This window comes from Marasmius oreades, chromosome 6 (genome assembly GCF_018924745.1).
Source record: "Marasmius oreades isolate 03SP1 chromosome 6, whole genome shotgun sequence".
Lineage (NCBI taxonomy): Eukaryota > Fungi > Basidiomycota > Agaricomycetes > Agaricales > Marasmiaceae > Marasmius > Marasmius oreades.
The window spans coordinates 1,436,893-1,455,639 of record NC_057328.1 but is presented as its reverse complement, the minus strand read 5'-3'; the positions used below and the strand labels follow the sequence as shown (position 1 = coordinate 1,455,639).

At 48.6% G+C, this 18,747-nt stretch overlaps 8 protein-coding genes across 8 annotated transcripts; 5 read left to right on the top strand and 3 right to left on the bottom strand.

Annotated features, from left to right (window-relative positions):
- Nucleotides 1-71: 71 nt before the first annotated feature.
- DYNC1H1 (Cytoplasmic dynein 1 heavy chain 1) lies at nt 72-9,002 on the top strand (the record flags this gene model as incomplete). Its single annotated transcript, XM_043154783.1, has 10 exons — nt 72-1,053; nt 1,108-1,395; nt 1,447-1,522; nt 1,577-1,921; nt 1,989-2,444; nt 2,498-4,385; nt 4,434-5,140; nt 5,205-7,603; nt 7,667-8,722; nt 8,785-9,002. 10 exons carry the CDS (start codon nt 72-74, stop codon nt 9,000-9,002), a joined length of 8,415 nt encoding a protein of 2,804 aa, XP_043007241.1.
- A 278-nt stretch (nt 9,003-9,280) lies between these two features.
- On the top strand, nt 9,281-9,823 carry E1B28_009855 (uncharacterized protein; the record flags this gene model as incomplete). Its single annotated transcript, XM_043154782.1, has 2 exons — nt 9,281-9,518; nt 9,573-9,823. 2 exons carry the CDS (start codon nt 9,281-9,283, stop codon nt 9,821-9,823), a joined length of 489 nt encoding a protein of 162 aa, XP_043007240.1.
- Nucleotides 9,824-9,945: 122 nt separating this feature from the next.
- E1B28_009854 (uncharacterized protein) lies at nt 9,946-11,124 on the bottom strand (the record flags this gene model as incomplete). The annotated part of the gene is made up of 3 exons (XM_043154781.1): nt 9,946-10,167; nt 10,222-10,341; nt 10,399-11,124. The coding sequence occupies 3 exons, from the start codon at nt 11,122-11,124 to the stop codon at nt 9,946-9,948; spliced, it is 1,068 nt and encodes a 355-aa protein (XP_043007239.1).
- A 346-nt stretch (nt 11,125-11,470) lies between these two features.
- Nucleotides 11,471-12,569, top strand: E1B28_009853 (uncharacterized protein; the record flags this gene model as incomplete). Its single annotated transcript, XM_043154780.1, has 8 exons — nt 11,471-11,500; nt 11,547-11,566; nt 11,623-11,785; nt 11,847-11,927; nt 11,984-12,026; nt 12,101-12,253; nt 12,306-12,450; nt 12,506-12,569. The coding sequence occupies 8 exons, from the start codon at nt 11,471-11,473 to the stop codon at nt 12,567-12,569; spliced, it is 699 nt and encodes a 232-aa protein (XP_043007238.1).
- A 276-nt stretch (nt 12,570-12,845) lies between these two features.
- Nucleotides 12,846-14,654, top strand: E1B28_009852 (uncharacterized protein; the record flags this gene model as incomplete). The annotated part of the gene is made up of 8 exons (XM_043154779.1): nt 12,846-12,961; nt 13,018-13,143; nt 13,197-13,450; nt 13,508-13,567; nt 13,628-13,711; nt 13,767-14,086; nt 14,144-14,302; nt 14,360-14,654. 8 exons carry the CDS (start codon nt 12,846-12,848, stop codon nt 14,471-14,473), a joined length of 1,233 nt encoding a protein of 410 aa, XP_043007237.1. The 3' UTR covers nt 14,474-14,654.
- A 119-nt stretch (nt 14,655-14,773) lies between these two features.
- Nucleotides 14,774-16,427, bottom strand: E1B28_009851 (uncharacterized protein). Its single transcript, XM_043154778.1, has 2 exons — nt 15,079-16,427; nt 14,774-15,017 (listed from the first exon to the last, which is right to left on the bottom strand). The coding sequence occupies exon 1, from the start codon at nt 16,361-16,363 to the stop codon at nt 15,107-15,109; it is 1,257 nt and encodes a 418-aa protein (XP_043007236.1). The 5' UTR covers nt 16,364-16,427; the 3' UTR covers nt 14,774-15,017; nt 15,079-15,106.
- A 129-nt stretch (nt 16,428-16,556) lies between these two features.
- On the bottom strand, nt 16,557-17,680 carry E1B28_009850 (uncharacterized protein). Its single transcript, XM_043154777.1, has 5 exons — nt 17,513-17,680; nt 17,363-17,463; nt 17,228-17,297; nt 16,835-17,179; nt 16,557-16,785 (listed from the first exon to the last, which is right to left on the bottom strand). The coding sequence occupies exons 1-5, from the start codon at nt 17,573-17,575 to the stop codon at nt 16,651-16,653; spliced, it is 714 nt and encodes a 237-aa protein (XP_043007235.1). The 5' UTR covers nt 17,576-17,680; the 3' UTR covers nt 16,557-16,650.
- On the top strand, nt 17,620-18,729 carry E1B28_009849 (uncharacterized protein). The gene is made up of 3 exons (XM_043154776.1): nt 17,620-17,717; nt 17,766-17,870; nt 17,928-18,729. Exons 1-3 carry the CDS (start codon nt 17,662-17,664, stop codon nt 18,592-18,594), a joined length of 828 nt encoding a protein of 275 aa, XP_043007234.1. The 5' UTR covers nt 17,620-17,661; the 3' UTR covers nt 18,595-18,729.
- The last annotated feature ends 18 nt before the right edge of the window (nt 18,730-18,747 follow it).

The following is an 18,747-nucleotide window of genomic DNA, read 5'->3' as shown; positions in this document are numbered from 1 at the left end:
CTGACATCAAGCACCTGCTTCCAGTAGAGAGTGCTCGGTTCCAGAACATCAATTCCGAATTCCTCACTGTGATGAAAAAGGTGTACAAATCACCTTTCGTCGTCGACGTGATGAACATCCAAGGAATTCAGAAGAGTTTAGAGAGGCTGGCGGACCTGCTGAACAAGATTCAGAAAGCCTTAGGAGAATACCTAGAACGCGAACGATCGTCATTCCCTCGATTCTATTTTGTGGGTGACGAGGATCTCCTCGAGATTATAGGCAACAGCAAAGACATTCTTCGAATCATGAAACATCTGAAAAAGATGTTTGCTGGTATCGCCACAGTCAAACTCGACGACGACGTTACCCAGATTCAAGGCATGGCTTCGAGGGAAGGTGAAGAAGTTCACTTCACGGAGCCTATCCTACTGAAAGACTTTCCCAAAATCAATGACTGGCTTGCAAAAATCGAGTCGACCATGCAGCTTTCACTTGCCACCCTGCTTTGTGAAGCTGTGGCCGAACTACAGACGTTCTATGGAACCGGCACCCGGCTTGTTATGGAACAATTCATGGCGTGGATGGAGAAGTATCCAGCTCAATTAGTGACCCTTGCTGTCCAGGTCGCTTGGACAGCCTCCGTCGAGTCATCCGTCGAGCGATCGGAGCTTCCTGAGGCTCCCCTTGAAACTATCCACCAAGCCCTGGATCTCCTCGCTGATATTGTGTTGACGGAGCTGAACCCAGTGACTCGCAGAAAGTGCGAACACTTAATCACTGAGCTCGTTCATCAACGTGATGTTACCCGAACTCTTATCCAACAGCGGGTGCTCGATAAGAATGGCTTTACTTGGCTCTATCAAATGAGGTTCTATCTCGATGGCAGTCGGGAGAGTCCAGTTGAACGATTGGTGATCAAAGTGGCCGATGCATCCTTCCCCTATGGTTGGGAGTATCTCGGTGTACCGGATCGCCTTGTACAAACACCATTGACGGATCGGGTCTATCTCACACTCACTCAAGCGCTGGATAATCAGCTAGGCGGTGCCCCTTTCGGGCCTGCCGGAACCGGTAAGCTCACCTTTAATCAGACTCGTGCATGAATTCATCAGTTATTACTCATAGGTAAAACTGAATCCGTGAAGGCTCTCGGAGTACAGCTCGGTCGGTTTGTGTTAGTCTTCTGTTGCGACGAAACCTTCGATTTCCAAGCCATGGGTCGGATTTTCGTGGGGTTGTGTCAAGTTGGTGCTTGGGGGTGTTTTGACGAGTTCAATCGACTGGAGGAGCGAATTCTCAGTGCTGTTTCGCAGCAAGTTCAGACTATTCAACAAGGTCTTGCTTCCCTGGCGAAGAATCCCAACAACGAAATTGAGCTCGTTGGAAAGAACCTCAAGATCAATTCAAACATGGGTTTGTTCCCTTGTAATCTAACCAGGAATTCCTTGTTGACAATTCATGCAGGTATTTTCATTACCACTAATCCCAACTACGCCGGTCGTTCGCAATTGCCTCCTAATTTGACGAAGCTTTTTAGGCCGTAAGTTCAATGAAGTGTTCCCTCTTAGAGCATGATAATGATTTTCTCTCCTAGCATGGCAATGACACGCCCAGATCGCGAGCTGATTGCCCAAGTAATGCTATTTTCACAAGGTTTCCGTACAGCAGAGTCATTGGCATCCAAAATCGTGCCGTTCTTCAACCTTTGCGATGAACAACTTTCACCCCAGCCACATTACGATTTCGGCCTTCGAGCTTTGAAAGCCGTTCTAGCCAGTGCTGGTATCCTCAAGCGTGAACGCCTTCTAGCGACTCATACGGAGGGCGACGAGGTAGTTGGCCTCTCCGATGCTATTTCAGAACAAATTATCGTCATTCAGAGTGTGACTGAAACAATCGTACCCAAGTTAGTTGCAGATGATGTACCGCTGCTGACGAGGTGCGCATGTTTTCACCTTGATGCATTCACTTCGACTGATGTGTTCCTATGTTGTAAAACCTCGTAGCTTGTTGGCAGATGTCTTCCCAGGAGTTGACTACCTGCCTGTGGATCTTGAGGCTCTCCGCCGGGAGATCCTCACAGAATGCAAGGAGCGCCGGTTGGTGCCCGGAGAACGTTGGATCGCCAAGATCTTGCAGCTATACCAAATTCAAAAAATTCAACATGGTCTCATGATGGTTGGTCCTTCCGGCAGTGGTAAAACCAATGCCTGGCAGGTCCTCTTAGCAGCTCTTGAACGGCTTGATGGGATTGAAGGTGTACCTTACGTCATCGACCCAAAGGCGATGCACAAGGACGCGCTATACGGCACTCTCGATTCCACGACCAGGGAGTGGAATGACGGGTTGTTCACACATGTCCTTCGGAAGATCGTGGACGACGTACGTGGAGAGAGTGGGAAGCGACATTGGATTATCTTTGACGGTGACGTCGATCCAGAATGGGTGGAGAACCTTAATAGGTGGGTTGCTCATTTTACCTCCCTTTTGCGACCCTTTGCTAAGTACTCTACAGTGTGTTGGATGACAATAAGCTATTAACTTTACCGAATGGCGAGCGTCTCAACCTCCCCCTAAATGTTCGAATTATGTTTGAAGTGGAGCATTTGAAGTATGCCACGCTTGCCACAGTCAGTCGATGTGGCATGATTTGGTTCAGTGAAGATGTTGTGGAACCATCAATGGTGTATCAGCACTACCTCACCACTTTGTCAACTATTCCGCTTGATGCCGAGGATGAAGAAACAGGAGATGTGATCACTCGTCGAACCGATTCTATCTCCGATAATGCCGCCTCGGCGAACCTTACCACGCAGAAACAGGTTGCGTCCATATTGGAACGATTCTTTGCTGAAGGTGACCTTGTGAGCTCTGCCCTCACCTTTGCGGAGTCAATTGAACACATTATGGATTTCACCACGACGAGAGCGCTCAATACTCTCTTCTCTCTCATCAACAAGACCGTTCGGAACATCATCGAGTACAACTTTCAACACTCAGACTTCCCATTGGCTTTCGATCGAATTGAACAGTATGTCACCAAACGCCTGTTGGTCAGCATCATATGGGCCTTCTCTGGTGACGCCAAATTGGACCTGCGGGCAGAGATGGGAGATTTCTTACGCAATTGCACCGGTATTGATCTGCCCCCTATTGGAGTTGGTGGATCCCTCATCGATTTCGACGTTCAAGTTGCTACCGGAGAATGGATTGCTTGGCAGTCTCGCGTTCCCTCAATCGAGATCGAAGCACATGCAGTTACTGCTTCGGATGTCGTTGTACCGACTATGGATACTGTTCGCCACGAGGAAATCCTTTACTCATGGTTATCCGAACATAAGCCTCTGATGTTGTGTGGACCCCCAGGGTCTGGCAAGACCATGACCTTGTTCAGCGCGCTTCGGAAGCTTCCTGACATGGAGGTCGTTGGACTGAACTTTTCTAGCGCGACTACTCCAGAGCTTATTCTGAAAACTTTCGAGCAGTATTGTGAACATCGCAAAACCCCGAATGGAGTGGTTCTCGCCCCAATTCAGATTGGGCGTTGGCTTGTTGTCTTTTGTGATGAGATCAACCTTCCAGCAATTGATAAGTATGGAACCCAACGTGTCATCTCCTTCATCCGGCAACTTGTTGAATCCGGTGGCTACTGGCGATCGAGCGACATGGCTTGGGTCAAGCTTGAACGAATTCAATTCGTTGGTGCTTGCAACCCCCCCACCGACCCCGGGCGTGTACCTCTCAGCCACCGTTTCTTGCGCCACGCTCCGCTAGTCATGGTGGATTATCCGGGAGAAGTGTCTTTGAAACAAATCTATGGGACATACAATCGGGCAGCTCTGAAGGTTGTCCCCAATGTTCGCGCTTATTCAGAGCCTCTTACAGACGCAATGGTCGCCTTCTATCTCGCCTCTCAGAAACGTTTCACCACTGACATACAAGCACACTATGTCTACAGTCCTCGGGAGTTGACGAGATGGGTCAGAGGTATATATGAAGCAATACGCCCGTTAGAAATTCTACCTGTCGAGGGTCTTGTGCGCATTTGGGCGCACGAAGCTCTGAGGTTATTCCAGGATCGTCTCGTTACAGAGGAGGAACGCGTATGGACCGATGAACATATTGACGCCTATGCCATGGAGCATTTCCCGACTATCAACAAGGATGAGGCCCTGAGTCGGCCTATTCTTTTTTCAAATTGGACGTCCAAGGACTACATACCCGTCGATCGTGAAGCCCTTCGTGAGTACACCAAAGCTCGACTCCGAGTATTCTACGAGGAAGAGTTGGACGTTCCATTGGTGTTGTTCAACGATGTGTTGGACCATGTACTCCGAATCGATCGGGTCTTCCGTCAGATACAAGGTCACTTGCTATTGATTGGAGTGAGTGGAAGTGGAAAGGTATGTTGTTTCAACCTCTGTCTTCCTACTGCTAATTAACGGTGCTAGACGACGCTCTCTCGCTTCGTTGCTTGGATGAATGGACTCAGCATATTTCAAATCAAAGTTTCAAATAAGTATACCGGCGATGACTTCGATGAGGACCTGCGAACAGTGCTGAGACGGTCCGGGTGTAAAGGAGAAAAGATCTGTTTCATCATGGACGAATCCAACGTCCTCGACTCCGGTTTCTTGGAACGAATGAATACCCTTCTAGCTAATGCCGAAGTCCCGGGTCTTTTCGAGGGAGACGAACACGCAGCGCTTATGACTGCCTGCAAGGAAGGCTCGCAGCGTGATGGCCTGATGCTCGACTCACACGAGGAATTATATCGGTGGTTCACTCAACAAGTAGCCAAGAATCTTCACGTCGTATTCACCATGAACCCTCCCGAAAATGGCCTAGCTTCTCGGGCTGCTACATCACCCGCCTTGTTCAATCGTTGCGTTCTAGACTGGTTCGGTGATTGGTCTGATCAGGCGCTCTATCAAGTGGGAATGGAGTTCACTCAGGCACTTGACCTCGATTTGTCAACATACACCCCTCCTGCCCACTTCCCTATTGCATATAGGGAACTATCCATGCCCCCTGTTCATCGAACTGCGGTCGTCAATGCCTTGGTTCACGTCCATGCATCCCTACATCAGATTAATCAGCGTTTAAGTCGACGACAAGGACGATACAACTATGTTACTCCCCGGCATTATTTGGATTTGTGAGTCATCCTGACATTAGCCGGTTACTGGTGGCTAGGTCACTGAATTCTTTCTTGTTTACAGCATCAATCACTATGTACGTCTATATGGTGAAAAACGAGATGAGCTTGAGGAACAGCAACGGCATCTGCACGTTGGCCTTGACAAATTGCGAGATACGGTCACACAAGTCGAAGAGTTGAGGAAGAGCCTTGCGATAAAACGTACCCAACTAGAAGCCAAAGACGCAGAAGCCAACGAAAAGTTAAAACGCATGGTCACCGACCAACAGGAGGCTGAACAGAAGAAGGCGGAATCTATAGGGATCCAGGCTGCTTTGCAGGAGCAGGATCAGCATATTCAGCAACGACGGGCTGTCGCTGAAGCGGACCTCGCTGACGCGGAGCCTGCCGTGCTTGAAGCACAGGCTGATGTGCGTAATATCAAGAGGCAGCATCTTCAAGAAGTTCGTTCTATGGCAAATCCTCCGGAAGCAGTCAAGTTGGCGATGGAATCGGTTTGCACAATCTTGGGTCATAAAATCGATAGCTGGAGAACGGTTCAAGGTATCATCCGTCGGGATGATTTTATACAGCACATAGTCAACTTCGACACCGAGAAGATGATGACAAAGCAGCTACGCGATGTGATGAAGAAGGATTACCTCAGTCGTCCCTCATATAACTTCGAGTCGGTCAACCGCGCCAGTAAAGCATGTGGTCCTCTCGTCAAATGGGTCTTATCACAAGTTAAGTACTCCGAGATACTTGACCGAGTTGAGCCTCTTCGTAATGAGGTCAGTTCTCTCGAAAAAGAGGCCGAAACCACCAAGAAGCAGGCCAAAGCCATAATCGACATGATCGCCGAACTGGAGGCGAAAATTGCGACGTACAAGGGGGAATACGCGCTCCTCATCAGTGAAACCCAGGCCATTAAGTCCGAGATGGAACGAGTCAAAAGTAAAGTGGATCGCAGCATGGAATTATTGGAGAGTTTGTCGTCAGAGCGTGGCCGTTGGGAATCAGGTAGCCGCGCCTTCGATGCCGAAATGTCCACCATTGTGGGAGATGTTCTCCTGTCCGCCGCATTCCTTGCGTATGCCGGTTTCTTCGATCAACACTATCGTGAACTGATGTGGCAGGAATGGTCCCATCATCTGGCGGAGGCGAACATTAAGTTCAAGACAGAACTTTCCCTATCCGAATACCTCTCAACAGCGGACGACCGATTGAGCTGGCAGTCGAAATCTCTACCCTCTGATACACTCACCACGGAGAACGCGATCATGCTGAAGCGATTCAACCGTTATCCATTGATCATCGACCCTACTGGTCAGGCAACCACCTTCCTAATGAACGAATATAAAGACCGTAAAATAACCGTCACGAGTTTCCTCGACGAGGCATTCCTTAAGATTCTTGAGAGCGCACTGCGATTCGGAAATCCGCTTCTCATTCAAGACGTTGAGCACCTGGATCCAATATTAAATGCGGTCTTGAACAAGGAGATTCGTCGTACCGGTGGTCGAGTATTAATTCGCCTTGGCAGTCAAGACATTGACTTCTCGCCGTCCTTCACCATGTTTTTATCGACTCGTGATCCCTCTGTAGAATTCTCTCCTGATATCTGCAGCAGAGTCACATTCGTCAATTTCACTATGACTCGTAGCAGTCTGCAGAGTCAGTCATTAGATCAAGTTCTCAAAGTCGAACGGCCCGACACGGACCGTAAACGGACTGATCTCATGAAGATTCAGGGAGAATTCAGACTCCGATTGCGTACACTTGAGAAGTTACTATTACAGGCGTTAAACGAGTCTCGAGGAAACATACTAGACGACGATAAAGTCATCGAGACTCTGGAGACTTTGAAAAGAGAGGCTGCCGAGATCACACGGAAAGTCGAAGAAACTGATGTTGTCATGAGGGAAGTTGAACAGGTCACGGCCGAATATCTGCCACTGGCACAGGCTTGTAGCGCTGTTTTCTTCGTGTTGGAGCAGCTTAATATTGTCAATCACTTCTACCAATTCTCTCTCCGGTTCTTCCTTGACATTTTTGACTATGTTCTTCACCATAACCCGAACTTGAAGAACATTTCTGACCACAGCCAAAGGAGAGACATCTTGCTCAACGACCTCTTCTTGGTTGTTTACAAGCGCACTTCGAGAGCGCTTCTCCATCGCGATCGGATGATGCTCGCAGTTCTCCTGGGTCAGGTCAAATTACGTGGAGTGGAAGATATCAACGATGAGCTCGAATTTCTGCTAGAGAGTGGCGACAATGTGGTCGCGAGTACTGCTCCAACAAATGTGCATGCTTTGTTGACCCCGGAACAGGCACTGCGGTTGGAGACTTTCGCCAAAAATCCCCTCTTTAAACAGGTAGAGACTAATTTGACTGAACATGAAGTGGAATGGCGGTCATTCTTGGAGTCCAGCACACCCGAGGTTCAAGTGCCGATGCCTTGGGAACCCAGTACTCGTACGTCTTATACAACAGCTCCAAGGTTGAATAGTTAATTTTAATTTTCCATATTGCCTATAGCTGCCATTGAGGCACTTCGGGCGACATTGATTATAAAATGCCTGCGGCCCGACCGACTCTTGGAATCCGTCGATCGATTCGTCCGCGTCGTGTTCGATATGGATGTGTCTGAGCAATCCTCTTATGACTTGGGCACCATGGTCTCAGAAGAAATCCCACCCGCAACACCCTTAGCTATGGTGTCTGTAACCGGATACGACGCTAGTTACAAAGTCGAGAATCTGATCAAGAATACCGGTGCTCGGTCTTCTTCCGTTGCAATGGGTTCGCAAGAGGGCTTCACTATCGCAGACCAGGCCATTGCCGCTGCGGCACGACAAGGAACATGGGTCTTACTCAAGAATGTTCATTTGGCTCCCTCTTGGCTAGGACAGTTGGAGAAGAAAATGCAAACTTTGAACCCCCATAGAAACTTCAGACTATTCCTTACGATGGAAGCGAATCCTTCTATTCCGGTCAATATTCTACGACAGTCTCGTCTAGTTATGAATGAACCTCCTCCAGGGATCAAAGCTAACCTTCTCGATTCGCTTCGTGGCATTTCATTATCTCGTCTGTCACAAGGCCCTGCAGAGAAAATTAGGCTCTATTTTCTTCTTGCGTGGTTCCACGCCGTTGTTCAGGAGCGTTTGCGTTATTTCCCCCTCGGTTGGAGCAAGGTATATGACTTCAATGACTCTGACTTGGCTTCAGCCTTCCAGACAATTGACGTCTGGCTTGGAAGCGTCTCTAAGGGACGAGCAAATATTGATCCAGCTACTATTCCGTGGGACGCACTTCGTACCCTGGTCAAACAATCCGTGTACGGAGGCAGGGTTGATAGCGATTTCGATCAACGGATTCTTGATTCATTTGTGGACAATCTTTTCACCGCTAGGTCCTACAATGTCGATTTCCACCTTGTGCCGAGCATCACCGGGAAAATGTTGCTGGGTGCCCCAGATGGTACGAAATTGGATCAATTCTTGACCTGGGCACAAGATCTTCCGGACCGTGAGCCTCCTTCATGGCTCAGTCTCCCGCCAACTGCCGAACGAGTGATTGCTATTGCTCAAGGTTGATGCATGTGTTTTATTCTATTACCTGGTCTTCTGACGTTGGTTCGCATCCCCTACTAGGGAACGAATTTCTCGGGAAATTACGCAAGACGAGGATGTTGGCCGACGACGACGACGAAGTTACACCCAGTGCTGCGAAATCACAAACCTCACAGCAACCAGCCTGGATGCGAACGTTATTGGATCGTTGTAGAGAATGGTTGTCTGCGCTTCCCTCCGTATGCGTCTCCTATTTGCAACTACAACCCGGACTGACGCACAATGTGAAAGAAATTTAATACGCTTGCTCCCCGGCCGAGTGAGAGTCAAGACCCTCTATACCGATTATTCTCTCGAGAAGGGGCTATCGGTCGCAAGCTTTTGTCGCAGGTCAGACGCGATCTCAGCGATGTGGCGAAGGTTTGCCAGGGAGAGTTGAAGCAAACGAATCATCTACGGACGCTCATGAGTTCGTTGATGAAAGGTTGGTGTGATTCCAGTATACGGTATTTCGCCTCTAAAAGACTTCCTAGGAACTATTCCCAACCACTGGAGACAATACAAGGTTCCTAAAGCAATGGCGGTCAGCGGATGGGTAGCCAATCTCGCACGTCGACTATCACAACTTGACCATATTGCTGGACTCGATAATCTCAATAACGTCGAAATTTGGTTAGGAGGGCTGTTCTTCCCGGAAGCATATATCACTGCCACACGACAAACAGTTGCTCATCGCAAGAAATGGAGTTTGGAGACGTTGAGCATGAGGCTAGATATCGAACGAGTGAACGACCCAACTGCGTTCATTGTGGACGGTACGTCAGAATCGTAGGTCGTGCATGAGATTGTGTTGACCCCTTGGTGTACAGGCCTGGTCATCGAGGGTGCTACGTGGTCCTCTGACAAGCTTGTCTTGAACAACGGCGAACCTGTCCGCCTCAATCCCTCGCAGATTCGCTGGGTGCAATCCGATGATTCGAATAATGAAAATTTCGACAATCTCCCGGTGTATCTGAACGGAGACCGGAGCGACGTGTTATTTACCGTCGACCTCCCATTCGAGAGTAGTGCCGGGTCACTTGTTTCTATGAGAGCTGTCTGTCTAACCTGTGGTGACTGATCGAGGCTGTAGATCTTGCTGTATACATGTGGATACCTTCTATTTTTTTATACCTCTCTAGCTACGCAATAATGAGGATAGTGTATAGGTAGAGTAGATTTACCTCTTGCAATCATTTCGTGTCAGTGTTTGACTACTTTTGAGCCCCCTACGACTTGAAGTAACTTCCAATCGACCTCGATGCCTTTCGAAAGAAATATCTTTCTGGCATCTTCCGCTATCGCTTCGAATCCAGTGGTGGCAAGGGCCAGTATTGTAGGTCCTGCCCCTGACAGGCAAATCCCAAGAAGACCTGGATGCGTTGAAGGCAGAATCTCGGATGTGACTTCGGGTAGGCCAGGGATCTGTTCATAGACCGTTGAAAGACGGTAGGAAGTAGACGAGGAGAGAGAACGCACAAGGGTTTTGCGGTAGGGTTGATGAATGCGATCCTTCATTGCTTCGTAGATCAAGTCTGGATCGGGAGGATTCTGTGCTAGGGCAGTAGTAAGGACTGCTAATCGCTGCAAGTTGAAGACCTAAAATTAAGAATCAAAAAAAAAACGAAAAAGGTGAAAAATGATCAAAGACTTTACGAGGTCCTTCCTCGAATATTGTTCGGGCAACACATCTCTAGCTTTCGCAGTACTCAACTCGAACCGAGGAATGATAGCAACAGCTTTGATCTCTGGCGACCACCCAAACTGAACGTAGTGACCAATTCCATGAGGGGGTACTGGTGGGTTCAGACCCCAACTCTCACCAGCGTCGGGCGGATACTCTGGTAGTACCTCACTCAGAGGTACACTGGCAGCAGCGGTGTGTTTTTCGTCCAACTCTCGCAAGTAAGAACCAACAAAACCACCGACTAGGGCAGCTGTGACGTTATCCGGGTGTCTCTCGACCATCAGAGCAAAATCTAATAAACGTTCCACCGGTAAATTGAGTTTCCCGACTTCATTTCCTAGTAAAACTCCAGCGATGACAGCTGCACCAGAAGAACCAAGACCACGACCGAAGGGGATTTCGTTGTGAGCGTGGATTTTGATATGGGAAGGGAAGAGAGAAATGTTGTGGCAGCGTAGGACGTAGAGAGCAACACGAGTGGTGAGATTTTTGTATGGATTGAGGGGAACATCGTCTGCGCCTTCACCGGAATAGGTGAGTTCGGGTGGCTTATAAGCTAAAGGAGTATTGGCATGACACGCATCGGGCGATGGAGTGACGGTGAGGGTGAGATGAAGGGAAAGAGAGAGTCCTACGACGTCAAATCCTGGACCGATATTTGCAGAGGTGGCAGGAACCTTGATGGTGAAGCTCATCGTTCAGCGCTCTGCCCGGCGCAGGGACCGACAACTGACTCTAGAAAACTGGAATTTAAACAAAAACAAGCTATCAAATTATCAGGACTCTATCAGAAGGAAACATGAAATATTCTCTACCCTAGAGAGAATTAATGAGGACGGAATCTAGCCCTGATCCTGTGTTTATAGGAAGGGTGAGTGATACTGCTTCTTCATGTCCAGGGCGACAATGATTCTAATATACCCAGACAAACAGCGCTGTCGAACTGGTATTCCGACCGAGAGAGTAACTTATAGTCATGCAAAAAGCCAAATGAAGGACACCGCGAGATGCAGTGCTCTTGCAACAACTTTCCATCCCGCAATGTCGGCTCAAACTATCATCGTTGATGCCGTATGTGTATCTTTTCCATTCCGTTACTTCTTTGACATTGCCGCAGATTCTCTTTGATATGGATGGGTAAGCCGATGTTGTGAAACGGCACAACTTTCCTCGATTCGTATGCTTCCATCCAGGACACTCATAGATTCCACACCCGGACTGATCAAAGCATGGGAGCAGTTTTGTAAGGACTACGATCTCGGGGATCCTACCAAAATAATACATGATACCCATGGAAGGAGGCTTTCCGATACCTTGAAGGACATCTGCAATATTCAGGACGAGGAGAAGCTTTTGGTATTTGATTTTATCACTCCTGATCTACCCGCTTATATCAAGTGATCTGTTCGATGCTCAGGTGGAGATCAACCGTTTCGAAGAGCATGTCATTATGGGAGGTCCCACCGCGTTGCCCGGCGTTCAAAAACTCGTCGAAGACGCAAGTTCAAAAAATTTCAATTGCAAACAGTATTGTCGTTGACATTGCAACCGTAGCTTCAATCGCAACATCCTTCACGATGGACAGTTGTCACTTCGGGTGAGTAGGAGGGAGGCTGTTCCATTCAGTACCTTGAAATATGAAACAATCATCGCGTTTCACCATCTACGTAGCCACCGCATTTTATGCCCCCCGGGCTTTGGAACGCTGCGGCATCCCGCTGCCAAAGAAAGGAATCATCACCTCTGATGATGTTGAAAATGGTAAACCTCACCCAGATCCCTACCTTGCTGGTGCAAAGAAATGTGGGGCTGATCCACGACGGTGTGAGATCTTCGGCGACATGCTTTATTGACTGACATGAATTGTTCCTGTCAGGCCTTGTGATTGAAGATGCCATTGCCGGACTGATATCCGGACGGAATGCTGGTTCGAAGACGGTTGCGGTGTGCACGTCGACTTTGAGGGCGACGATTCAAGCATCAGACGCTCAACCGGATTTCATCATTGACGACCTTACCAGGTACTTGAGTTTTATTAATTCAGACGAGGCCAACATGATTTATTCATGTCGATAGATTGAGCATTGGACGGAAGATGGAGGGGTCGCAGGGGATTGAGGTTACGATTGAAGATATGTAACATTCAATGAGCGCCCATCACGGGCAGTGATTATGATTGATTTTTTGATTCTGTCGCGGGTGATCGTGTCACTGTCATGATGTGGCTATTTTCGGTGTTGCCACTGAGGCAGCTATAAAGCTTCAAAGGTCTTTGTTGCCCTTTCTTCTTCACTTCGGTCATCTTGCCAGCCCCTTCCTTCATTTTCTCTTCTTCATCCATTTTGCTCGATCCGTGATCGAAGCTAGCAGACTTTGACCAGGTGTCATCTACATTCCTTTGAATACTATTATCACGATGCACGTCGCTTTTGTAACTCTTGCTCTCGTTTTGTCTGCTGCTGCGGCGCCCCGCCCTCTGGGAAGGCGTGCTCCGTTTACCCAGAAGAATGGCGAAGATGCTATTGCTTTAAAGTATGTCGTTCTCCTATCAATCGAATAAACGAACATGCTCACGTCTGTTTGTCCAGCAATAAATTCAAAGCATTGAACGCCAACTCCCCGTGTACCGCTGGAGAAAATGCCTGTGTCACCGACCAGTTTGCACAGTGTGTCAATGGGAAGTTTGTTTTACAACCTTGTGCATCTGGCACAATGTGAGTTGAAACCATTTCTCGTGATCTCCCTTTGCTCACCTTACCTTCCACAGTTGTGCCGCTCTTCCTCTGGTCAATAGTGCTGGAACCAGTGTGACTTGCACAACCGCAGCTGACCGTGATGCCCGAATCGCGGCTACTGGTGCAAGTGCAGGAGGAGCAGGAGGAGCAGCACCACCGCCCGCCAATCCACCGCCTGCCAATCCACCACCTGCCACTCCACCACCTGCCAACCCTCCTGCTGGTGGTGCCAACAACGCTGGTAGCGGTGGGGCAGCCGGTGGAGATGACCCACAGAAATCTACCAGTGAGTTTAACACGTACCGCAGACTCATATATGGTTCTCTTAGCCCTTTTCTTCCAGCCCTCGACCCCGAGCTCATTCAGAAGGCCTCCCAGAACGATGGATCCAAGCTGGATGGCGGTCAGTCCTGTGCCATGCCTGTTTACTCGTTATTGGTCTGATCACCTCCGTCTCCTCTAGGTGATAATGCTGTCCCTTCCATTGTCTCGCCCAACAACTTTATCAACTTTTGCAAGAGTTTCCTTCCCAACACTCCGATCACTGGTAGGTCGAGTCCTTCTATAGATCATTTTTTGGCGGATCACATATCTTTTTAAAGATGGTAAACAGGTCGAGGGTGGCTCTTGCAACCCGACGCCTATGGGTCAAATTCCTGCCAAAACCAACATTCCTCGCTCCAAGTTCTCGTTCCCCTTGAATTTTCAGACGATTGAGGCCAACAAGGCTTTCGTAATTAAGATGGGGATCAGCGGCATGCAGACCGGCTTCTTCACCAATGCAAAGAACAACTACTACTCTGGCCCACAGCAGTTGAATGACCAAGGACAAATTATAGGTCACTCTCACGTTGTTATCCAGAAAATCGATAGCTTCACGAGTACTGCACTCCCTGACCCCCTCAAATTTGATTTCTTCCTTGTAAGTCGTTTCGTCGAACATGGGGGGGAGTGTTTAAACTAACGGTCACCTAACCAGGGTTTGAACAAGGCAGCTGCCGACGGTGCCCTCACCGCCAACGTCGACAAGGGTCTCAACCCTGGCTTCTACAGACTTGCTTCTATCAACGCTGCTGCGAACCATCAACCCGTTCTTGCGGCCGTTGCCCAACACGGAGCTATAGATGACATGGTTTACGTGAGTTCGTTCCGTCTCGTTTCGTTGACATACCTATAACCTTCTCTGCTTTTCTAGTTTCAAGTAGGTGGTGCTGGTGCTGGTGCTGGTGGTGCCGGTGGTGCCGGTGGTGCTGGTGCTGGTGCTGGTGCTGGCGGTGCGGCTGCACCTGCACCTGCACCCCCGAAGTAAGAAGTTAACGTCCCCGAGTGTATTGTTACGCCCATTCACGACTGAGGTAGCAGTTTATTATTTTCTTTGAGGCATTTGTACCCTAGCATTATTTTACATGGCGACTTTTCTCATGCATCTTTGTATTATGTAGTACAGTCATGGAACTTTACGGAGAAATAAATGTCGGTTTGGTTTGGCCTAATTCGAAGGTGGAACCGTGCGGCAGTATGTACATATTTCACTTACCAGCAAACCCGTAAAAGTGGGCACTGGGCAGACCGACACGTCAAGAATTCACAACCAAATAGATTTGTAAACGTAAGGAGTAGTTATAGTAACGGAATAGGTAGGATGGATAGATATGTGTTTCGTGCAGATTAGCTACAGATATATGTACCCAGATTGCGTGCGGCTAGTGATAATAGGGAATGACATGAATGATAGACAACCGAATATGTAGCTCCGCGTAATAACGCCTGTCCGTGACATAGATAAGTTGGAAGAATGACCGAAATGTGGTGCGCCCAGTATACAAGGAGGGAAGGGAAACACAATAGCAAACCTATTTTTGAAACCGACATCAGACGCCAAATACAACATGCATGATTTTGAACAAGACGTACCGAAAAGTACGCGCCAACGCGCCTCGCGTTAGTCATGATGCCGCGCAAATCGACTGCTCATGCGTCGTTTGCTATCCGTTTCTGTGCTTGATGGCAAGTCGGTTGATATGAACCGGAAGATTAGATTCCAACGGTGGTTGGTTTCGGGGCTGTTATCGAACGTCCACATATCCCGACGGTCTACAATCTCATGTCCTCGATGGTTATCTCCCGTCGGGGCAACGTCTCCTCCATCACCTTCAGCTTGGCCGGTCGCGTTGATTCTGGAGTTGATAGTAATTCTATGATTCCGACCATTATCGTGGTAAAAGGTGGCAACAGGGTAAATAAGGAATAGAGCCAATAAACCAACGAGGAGGAGGATAAGGCCAAGTGCATTGATAATACCTCTGGAGGAGTAGAGATTTCGACGATTAAGGGGAGATCTAGTCTGCTCCTTGGGAACCGTGGGTGTGTGAGCGGCATTAGACGGGACAGCACTCAGTCTCTTCTTCTCGTTCCATTTAGACTCGTTATATTCATCTTCGAATGACCAGTCTTCCCCGTCGTCTTCATCATCGAACAATGAATGATCAGTTTCGTCCGGTTCATACGCATAGGGAACCAAGCCTCGGTCAGAACCAGAACCAGATATGGGGTATTTGGAGTCGGAGGAAAGCGAGACAAAGGAGTCTCCAGAAATCGACATTGCTGACATGGATATTGTAGAATTACGACTTGCTCCATGATACGAGTTCCGTACGCGGGGGGGAACGAGTCGTCCATGCTCGGAGGAGGTGCGCGATGGTGCTCGAAGCTCGTCAGCGGCGAGGCGATAAAGGATCATAGAACCTCGAAGACTGGAGTTGGATGCATTGTTGACGGCTGGGCAAGATAACGAAGAAGGGGTAGAGGGTCGTGAAGAGGATGCAGAAGGAATGTGTGTGGATAAAGCGCGAGATTCCTCTGAAGGAATCCGTAGGACATGGGTAAAGGAAGCACGGTGGCTGATATAGCTGCTGCTGGGTCTTCTAGGAGTGGAATTGGGGTTCAGAGGGGAGGATTTATTGACTGCGGCTCCAGCGGAAGTCGAACGGCGAGCCTTTGCCAGGATATCATCAAGTGATTCGTGCTCTGCCGCGATTTGAGTGGAGGACGACGACGATAATGAACCGTCAACGGCTGAAGGTAAAGGGGGCGAGGAGGAACCTTCAAGCATGGCCTGGGTCTCGTTCACAGCGTCCCATGAATGTCGACGGAGTGGAAAGGACGAAGAGGAACGGCGTGGAGGCAACGACGAGGACATCAATGGGAACGTTGAGGACGAGGCGACCCAGCAAAAAAGCTGTCAAAGTCGAGGTTTAAAGAGGCCGCCCGTGAAAGCCAAGGCGCCCAAGAGTCCGAATTGGAAATGATCATGTACGTCGGGCTTCGGCATCCTAGGGGTCCATAAACAACCGCTGTCCACTCTTTTAGTAGCTTAACGGTCGCTTAGGGCCGTCAAGAACATGAACACTTGGCTTGAGGAAATGTATAATAATATTGTGCTTCAAGATTCAATAGTGTATATTTCACTACTAATAGGTAATGTTTTTACTTGGGTAATTCAGCGTCTTCGAGTGGTGGAGGACCATCGTCATCAGAGTCATCGCCGTCGCCATCTTCGGTGGCGGACGGACCACCTGTTGCAGCATCAAGACCAGCCCCACCTCCCATTGAGGCCATCATCTACGAACAAATGTTAGACGTCGACAAGAAAAAAAGGGGAGAGCCTTACTTTTTCAAAGTCCATGTCTCCGCCCATACCCATACCAGGCATTCCCCCCATTCCCCCCATTCCCCCCATACCTCCCATACCTCCCATACCTCCCATACCTCCCATACCTCCCATACCTCCCATACCTCCCATTCCAGGCATTCCCCCCATCCCAGCCATGTCCATATCGTCCTCAGGAGCAACCTCGCCGTCCTGTTCATCCTCGTCGACCCATTTACTAAAGTCAGTCTTCACAAACATGGTTTTTACTTTCTCCTTTGTGAGACGGGGCCAATATTCCTCTTTTAATTCTTTCTTGCGCAGAACAAGGTAGAAAGAACGCGACGTGAGGCGTTTGGAGGATTCCTGAGGAATATGAGTTGGTGCAAAAGGTAAAGCCGGTGCTAAATTTACCTCGGGAACGACTTCAGAAAAGAACTCAAACTCGAATTCATATTTTTTTTCTTCAATACTCTTCGACAAACTGAACGATCGAGGAAGAAAAAAAAATCAACTCGCGATTAGCGGCGATCTTGACATCGAACTTACTCTCCAGCGGTCGCTTTAAACGAGATGCCTTTAGAAGAGAGTTCGTATTGTAAACTGGACTCTTGGATATTAGGCAAGTTCACAGTCAGGTAAACGACATTCTGCGAGGACGCGTCAGTGCAATGTAACCAGGAACCAACAGAAACGGACTTTAGCAGCGTCGTTGCGAGAGCTTCGTTGCGCCCAAAGAACTTCTGGATGTTGAGCAGTCATCAAGCAAGAATATCTATGTATAAAGAAGAAAGAAGTGGTTGCGGAGAAGGTCAGACCAGTACTTGCAGTATTGGGAAGCGCGTCGAATGCTCGAGAATAGTGTCACAACAACTGTAAACAATTCCTCAGCACTTGCGATGTGGTACGTCGTCTAAGCCAGTCTCAAGAGCTGTCGCTAATCCAATGGTAGGTGTACTAGATGGTTCTTACCGCTCTTTTTGCTTCCCCTTCCTACTGCACCGCCGCTTTTTCTTGTTCTTTTGTTGTTCTCGTTGACCATCCATGCTAAGCCATGGTACGTGGGAACCAATTCTTAGAGCATTCCTTGATTTCTTACTTTCTAAATTTCTAGTTTCTACTGCATTGTTCTTCTCGCAACACTATTTGTCTCGTCTTGTTATTGGCAGCCATTTCCGGTCGACACACCTCTCTCTAATCCGTGGGCCCATAACATAACTACGTTTGGTGAAGCGTTAAACGCCTCCCTCACCGCGTCATCGTACTGGGAATCCGATCAAGCAAAGTCCTTACCATCAAGCATACACCCCGTGGATCGATGCTGGTGTGATTTTAGCTCCGGAAGTCTCTTCGAGCCCTTCAATACGTCGAATTGGGAGATAGTAAGCATTATGCGAGCAAAGGGGAAAATAGAGAGACAGTTGAAACATGATGAGGCTATCCAAGCGTTGGATGAGCCCAAAGACACAAAGACGGATGAACATGCCACTACTGAGACGGAGATGCCAAAAACCGCTTCTCCATCAACACCATCGCCGGGTTTCAGTTCCGCCCTCCCTAGATCCGGTTTTGCGTCCCTACGTCCAACGCTGTGGAAGCTAGTCCAATCTCTACGAAGGCCAGGTTTCGATGATGTTGAAGGCAGGCTATCAAATTTGGATTCATCTGACCCTGAGTCCACAGAATCAGAACTCACAAAATCTCTTCCCCTGGTCCGGGATGAGTACGATCTACGACCATTCGGAATCGGGGTGTTCATTGACTTCAAGTGGTCGAGATAACGTTTACCTCCGCTTGGTCGGGTGGGTTCTGATGGCGCAACTTCGAGTGTATCGATACAAATAGATTGTCAATAATAATATATTAAATCTCCTTTCCTACAGAGCAACAATCCACTTTCTTTCTTGATTTTCCAAAGAAATTATGTGCTTTTG

Coding starts and splice junctions, on each gene's coding strand:
- E1B28_009851 (XM_043154778.1), bottom strand. CDS start 16,363: ATGTCCTCGTCGTTGCCTCCACGCCGTTCCTCTTCGTCCTTTCCACTC.
- E1B28_009850 (XM_043154777.1), bottom strand. CDS start 17,575: ATGACTGCTCAACATCCAGAAGTTCTTTGGGCGCAACGAAGCTCTCGC. Junction 17,298..17,362: donor TTTAAAGCGACCGCTGGAGA/GTAAGTTCGATG, acceptor TCGATCGTTCAG/TTTGTCGAAGAGTATTGAAG. Junction 17,180..17,227: donor TTTCTGAAGTCGTTCCCGAG/GTAAATTTAGCA, acceptor CATATTCCTCAG/GAATCCTCCAAACGCCTCAC.
- E1B28_009849 (XM_043154776.1), top strand. CDS start 17,662: ATGCTCGAGAATAGTGTCACAACAACTGTAAACAATTCCTCAGCACTT. Junction 17,718..17,765: donor TCCTCAGCACTTGCGATGTG/GTACGTCGTCTA, acceptor ATCCAATGGTAG/GTGTACTAGATGGTTCTTAC. Junction 17,871..17,927: donor ACCATCCATGCTAAGCCATG/GTACGTGGGAAC, acceptor CTAAATTTCTAG/TTTCTACTGCATTGTTCTTC.